A 6,775-nucleotide genomic window follows, 5' to 3' on the forward strand; every position below is an offset into this window, starting at 1 on the left:
GTCAAAACATTTTTCCTCTGAGAATTTAAAATGGTCACTTTGGTCCTGTGCTCCTCTGACTTCAATATGGAGCTTCTGACTAGTCTACTGCTATTCTCCCAGCAAGTACGTAAAGATGAAGTGTGCAGATACCAGGATTTTACAGATGTCTGGCTAATTCTCACGAGTGTGTGTTAACATGTATCTAAGAAAGGTTTGATGATGTTATGTAATCATGTCATGTCAGCCATTTAACCTGAACATACAATGGCTCTAGGCTTAGTCATTAAAGCCAATTGCTCTGAGCCATCACTTTGAAGCTGTACATCAGTCTCACTAATTCAATTAGATGTTATAATATATTACTAATCTCTAAGGCAAAGCTGATTATTACTTAAATTTTTTTCAGATTTGTTTAAAAAGTGCCATTGCTGAATGTTGACTATATATATTTCTAGTGTTGGAAGTAGCAGGACTGCAGCACATCAGTATAATTCAAATATTTAAAGCCTTTACATTTTATCTCATTGGTTTTGGAATATTTCAGTATGTGCTGTTTGGAAAGTTTTGAAGCAGAAGTTGCTAACTCGACTCAACAAAAAACACTGAGCAGTACAAGGTTTAGCCAACAGTATCAAAATCTACAAACCTTGTTTCCACAACAAAATAATGAGTCCATAGACCTAAAGACCTAAAGACCCCCAACACAGAGCTACCACAACCTGCAATGTTAAATGTCAAAATGCGTATCCTCTTCCTCTTAACAGCAATAACTCAAACACCTAAATGCTTACACACATGACCAAACAGCAGAACTAAAAACTCAACTGAGAGAAGGGCGAGACACTAAAGCTTAAGCTAGACTTAAGCTACAAAAACATTCTAAATCTGTATGTTTTAAAGCCAGCATTTTTAAACAGATATACTGCAGAAGCTACATATTTAAAAAGCCCCCAACTAGTCGTGCCTGAGCAGCCTGAGCTGAGATTATTTTGTTACATTTTCAAAGTAAACAAGAACTCTTTTTAGAGAATATTGTGTAAAACTGTGAAAATGAAGGCAGTGTCAATTTGATATGTGAAGTGCAGATAACACTTTGAATCCTCACCTCAGTCCAGTCCAGTCCTGAGTCTGGACTTGGCGAGGAATAATCATGTCATATTACAATTACAGAGACGCTGGTAAAGAGGCATCATGTGACCGTTGTTGTTTAGCTGCATGTTTGGTTCGATAAGGCCTTACTGCTAAATGTGTGTGGGTGTGTGTTGTGTGCTAGTTGCATTGCATCCACGTGGTGAAGGTTCAGAATCCCTCTAACTGCTTTTCTTCTGGTCAGTGGTGCTTCCTCCTCTTGACTTGTTCAACGCCACAGTGGCCTGAAGAGAGAAAAAAACGGAAAAGGATTTTGAAACCACAGCGTCTTTTTTGGCTCCAATCATCATGTAAGAAAAAGCTTAATCAAACCAAACCACTTCTGCTTTTGTTAGTAACGTTCTTAGTACAGTTTAGTTCCCCTCTCTGTTAGAACTCTGTTAGACAGACTCATGGTACGGTGGAGATTAAGATAAGGCTGCCATTGGCTTAACGTCTGAGGTGACATTTCTTTTCCCATCTACCCGTAGGTGTTTCTACATTTACTTTTAATATGGAACACAACTACTCAACAACAGATCAATTAAAAGTGATTGTTCTAACCTTGCTTTGTTTCCAGTGATTATACAACTAATTTTTCCATGACTCATGTTCTTTTGTACATGTACATCAACATATATCATCGTGTGTGCTGTGAAATAAAAACAACTTCCTCTGCTGACGACTGCTACCATTTTCTTAACTTGTGGTTGAAAATAATTAAATAAAACTAAAACAAGACAACAGTACCTCTACACATCCAAGAGTCTTATGACAGACTTAACGTGACACTGACTTTAATTAATGCAGAACATTTCTGGTAAATGTTAATGTATTTGTATGGATACAACTTACTGGATAAAAGGAAATTATACCTATCTATGCTCATATCACATAAAATAAGTTTTACTTCATGCATTCAACTAGTTAATTCTGAGTATCAGCTTAAATTAGTCTTGCTGATGTCTTCCTCCTCACTTACTCTGTATGTTTTAAAGCCAGCATTTTTAAACAGATATACTGCAGAAGCTACATATTTAAAAAGCCCCCAACTAGTCGTGCCTGAGCAGCCTGAGCTGAGATTATTTTGTTACATTTTCAAAGTAAACAAGAACTCTTTTTAGAGAATATTGTGTAAAACTGTGAAAATGAAGGCAGTGTCAATTTGATATGTGAAGTGCAGATAACACTTTGAATCCTCACCTCAGTCCAGTCCAGTCCTGAGTCTGGACTTGGCGAGGAATAATCATGTCATATTACAATTACAGAGACGCTGGTAAAGAGGCATCATGTGACCGTTGTTGTTTAGCTGCATGTTTGGTTCGATAAGGCCTTACTGCTAAATGTGTGTGGGTGTGTGTTGTGTGCTAGTTGCATTGCATCCACGTGGTGAAGGTTCAGAATCCCTCTAACTGCTTTTCTTCTGGTCAGTGGTGCTTCCTCCTCTTGACTTGTTCAACGCCACAGTGGCCTGAAGAGAGAAAAAAACGGAAAAGGATTTTGAAACCACAGCGTCTTTTTTGGCTCCAATCATCATGTAAGAAAAAGCTTAATCAAACCAAACCACTTCTGCTTTTGTTAGTAACGTTCTTAGTACAGTTTAGTTCCCCTCTCTGTTAGAACTCTGTTAGACAGACTCATGGTACGGTGGAGATTAAGATAAGGCTGCCATTGGCTTAACGTCTGAGGTGACATTTCTTTTCCCATCTACCCGTAGGTGTTTCTACATTTACTTTTAATATGGAACACAACTACTCAACAACAGATCAATTAAAAGTGATTGTTCTAACCTTGCTTTGTTTCCAGTGATTATACAACTAATTTTTCCATGACTCATGTTCTTTTGTACATGTACATCAACATATATCATCGTGTGTGCTGTGAAATAAAAACAACTTCCTCTGCTGACGACTGCTACCATTTTCTTAACTTGTGGTTGAAAATAATTAAATAAAACTAAAACAAGACAACAGTACCTCTACACATCCAAGAGTCTTATGACAGACTTAACGTGACACTGACTTTAATTAATGCAGAACATTTCTGGTAAATGTTAATGTATTTGTATGGATACAACTTACTGGATAAAAGGAAATTATACCTATCTATGCTCATATCACATAAAATAAGTTTTACTTCATGCATTCAACTAGTTAATTCTGAGTATCAGCTTAAATTAGTCTTGCTGATGTCTTCCTCCTCACTTACAGCTCCCTCTGGTGGCTTTGATGGGTGCATGCACAGAAACGCACTTGACTGAACTGATATAAACTGAAAACTGAGCCATTCGGGTAATCTATATATTCTATCACAAACCAGCCTGCAGGCCTTTTACATTCTCACCTGCTCCAGGACTACACCTGCAGCTTGGTCAATGGCGCCCCCTACAGTCTGGTACCGGCCAGAGTACCGGATGAAGGCCCAGGTCAGCATGGCTATCATGACCACACCCAACGCACAGTCACACACCAGAGCGAAGGTAGACAGGCCAACAAAGAATAATATTCCTGACAGGATGTAGAGGATACACAGCAGGACAAAGAGAACTGCTGGTGTCCGGAAAGCACTGAAGAGATTTTTGGACTATTAAAACAAAGAGAGACAGTTGATCAGAACAAAAACTGAAAATGAAGTTACAAAATGCAAACATTTCTTTGTTTTCTGTGTTCTATGATAAATAAAAATCGAAGTAAATACACAGTTTAATAGGCCAATACTTTTAGAAACGACTTTCACCTCATTGTGTTTGCTGAACGACTGCCACATTTCCTCCAGCTCCTCCTGCAACTGCTCCTGGTAACGATCACAGAACTCCTGTCCCCCCATCTTCTTAGTGGACTTGAATGCATGAAGAGCCTCATGGAAGTTGAAACTGTGCTTTTCCTCCAGTGCGTCAGGAGCCATGTATGGTAGGTCTCCTCCACACACCTGAGTGTGACAAAGTTCAATCGTGATGACAGACACATTTGATAAAACATGTTTTCACACAGGTAAAAAAAAACAACCTTACATCAGGTATATATGTTTTTAGTTCTTATTTCTCTTTCATGCCGTGGGTTAAATGACACAGCAGCGCAAAAGGGGGGGGGGTCTTCTGTCAGTGGTTCAATCCAATGCAGTTTGCTGCACTTTTCCAAGGGAAAATAACAAAAGAGTGCCTGAACACAAATCTTTGAAGACAAAGCAAACTCACTTTCTCCATGCTCTTGTAATACTGGTCTTTGGCTCCTGCTACAGCTGCTAGGTTGTTGGCCTCTGCTGTAGCCTGGAGAAAAGAAATAAAGAATAAAACATTTCACAAAAAACAACTTTATTTTTCACAATTCAGCACATACCATGAGCATGGTCTTTGGCTGTGGAAGGTCTTCTCCCTGATAAATCTTGATGTAGGCCTGTAAACATCAATGTTTCATCAGAGTACAGTCTAATAAACTGCAGACAACTATGTTTACAGTACGTAGCTATAGTTCTGTAGCAATTTGAAGATACTCTCACTGTGCAGGCGTGAGATGATTTTACCTTGAAGAACTCCAGAAGGCCCATACAGGTGACTTTGTTTCCGTTTATTTCTTTCTCAGCCAGACGTTCCGCACGAAGCAGTTTGGGAATCAGACTCTTCAGCTGCTCTTTGAATTCTGGTGCCACATCTGTCAACCAAATGCAGAAGCACTCAGTTATGGTACAAATGTTATGTTACAAAAACATCATACATGTAACGAAAGTCCAGGATTTTACCACAAAGCTGTCCCTCAAACTGTGGGCTGGTAGCAACCTTTAACCCAGGGTGAGGTAACAGGAAGCAGGAGATGCTGGTGAAACATGAATGAATATGCTCCCTGACTGTTTGCAGCTCCTCGTGTTGGGCTTCCTTAACCTTTGGAGATTTTATGTGTGAGGTGAATAATAATTAACATCTCATAAAACACAGGTTTTGATAAAAAACATCTTTAGTTTGAAGTAAGAAAAAAGGCAACACTAGTACCTGTAACCGTTTGTCCAAGAACTCATTTCCTCCTTTAAACCCGTAGGTGTATTCATAGGGAAAGCTCCAATCCCTGATGAGAAACATCAAAGACTGTAGAAGGAAAGGAAACAAAGAAAGATATTGTTTATCAAAGAGAAAAAAATCAGACTCCCATTAATCGCTGTTTTTTCTCCTACCTGAAATGGCTTCTGGAAGATTTCATCCATGGCAAGACGACCATACTCTGTGAACAACTGTAAAGTCAAGGTTATATTTCATGATGGACTCTCTTGATATTTGAGATTAAAACATTGTAAGTTTTTTTAACCAAACTTCAAAGCAGCTGTGTATTATCAAAATAGCCATGCATTTGGAAACATGTCTGTTGTGAGTAAACAGACCTGCAGCTGCTGCAAATCGTCCTCCTGAATGTTCTGTGACAGATTGTAGATCTGCAAAATAAAAAAGAAAACCATGTAGAAAAAAAGAAGTAAAAGACTGTTATCAGGTTTTATCAAGGATAATCAGAGCAGATGTGTCACCTGAATTGAGCTGGTCATTGTGCTGAGAGCAAAGATGGTAGCACAGTCCTTCACTGTGGACTCATTGTCAAATGCTCCCTGAGTGTCCATCAACATCACAGCTACCTGCAACAGAGGAAATTTAAAAAAAAAATTGAATTGAAAAAATATATATATTTTAAGTAAAGGAATAACTTCTATGGGAATTGTTTAAAAGCAACAAACAAACTTGTTTCCATTTCCAAGACTTACTATGGTTTAAAATGATTTGTTACATGAATAAACATCAATATGGTAAAAACAGAAGAAAGCTTTCCATCAAATAAAGTGATAGTGTAAAAAAAAGTCCATACCTCAGTTCCATCACTCTTTGGAACAATAAAGAGCTCACTCCACACCTGGATGCCTGTTGTTTCTGGTTCTGAACCACCCCGCCATGAAAATCCAGTCAGTGGCTCATCATCACCACCCAACCAGCTGTCATCCCCCTGAAAAACAAATATGTCATTTCAGTCCTGCCTTTTACTACAATGACAAGGTCAAAATATTTTTTGGGTGTGCTTTAAGTAACATACTATAGTCATAGTTTTAGTATAGTATAATATTTCACTTTTAATCAATGGCTGACATAAAAAAATAAAAAATGGCCGATAATTATCGCTTCTGCACCCACTAATAAAGACACTTAAAAACGAAAGCATAGAGTACTGAGTTACAGTAATAAATAATATAATAATGAAAAGATATTATTAAATCATCTGCAATTTCTGACTGGTCACCTTTTTTCACAGCATCTGCCAAACATGACATAATAGCATCTCTAACTGATTAAACATCAGTTTCAGGTCAGTGAGCCAGTCCTCAGTCAGTCAGTGTGAGAAGAGAGATCTTGTTACAACATCTCTCACCTTTCTGTACATGAAGCGGAGCATGAAGTCCAGCAGAAACCTCTTCCCCTTTCTGAAGCCCCCTGCCACTGACAGCACCACCACATGTTTGTCACGGACCTCCGGAGCCAACAGAATCTCAGCCAAAGCCTCTGTATCCAACTCAAAGGAGTGGGTCTCCTTACACACTCTGACGATCTGAACTGGACCGGGTTCTCTCATCTTTTAGGTTATAGGCTCTGTGGAAAACCAAAAATGTCGTGTCAAACTCTTATCTCAATCATCAGTTAAAG

General features: G+C 38.6%; 1 protein-coding gene across 1 annotated transcript in view; it reads right to left on the minus strand.

Annotated features, from left to right (window-relative positions):
* Nucleotides 1–2,123: 2,123 nt before the first annotated feature.
* atl3 (atlastin 3) overlaps nt 2,124–6,775 on the minus strand; it is a 6,169-nt gene continuing 1,517 nt past the window's right edge. The window contains exons 2-14 of the mRNA XM_017039290.2: nt 6,504–6,721; nt 5,949–6,083; nt 5,617–5,721; nt 5,476–5,526; nt 5,272–5,328; nt 5,093–5,185; nt 4,846–4,984; nt 4,630–4,757; nt 4,446–4,502; nt 4,304–4,375; nt 3,847–4,038; nt 3,454–3,693; nt 2,124–2,581 (exon numbers count right to left, since the gene is read on the minus strand). Coding sequence (XP_016894779.1) covers nt 2,519–2,581; nt 3,454–3,693; nt 3,847–4,038; nt 4,304–4,375; nt 4,446–4,502; nt 4,630–4,757; nt 4,846–4,984; nt 5,093–5,185; nt 5,272–5,328; nt 5,476–5,526; nt 5,617–5,721; nt 5,949–6,083; nt 6,504–6,704 — 1,533 coding nt within the window. The 5' untranslated portion in view covers nt 6,705–6,721 and the 3' untranslated portion in view covers nt 2,124–2,518. The remainder of the gene's footprint in view (nt 2,582–3,453; nt 3,694–3,846; nt 4,039–4,303; nt 4,376–4,445; nt 4,503–4,629; nt 4,758–4,845; nt 4,985–5,092; nt 5,186–5,271; nt 5,329–5,475; nt 5,527–5,616; nt 5,722–5,948; nt 6,084–6,503; nt 6,722–6,775) is intronic.

This window comes from Cynoglossus semilaevis, chromosome 15 (genome assembly GCF_000523025.1).
Source record: "Cynoglossus semilaevis isolate Cse_v1.0 chromosome 15, Cse_v1.0, whole genome shotgun sequence".
NCBI lineage: Eukaryota > Metazoa > Chordata > Actinopteri > Pleuronectiformes > Cynoglossidae > Cynoglossus > Cynoglossus semilaevis.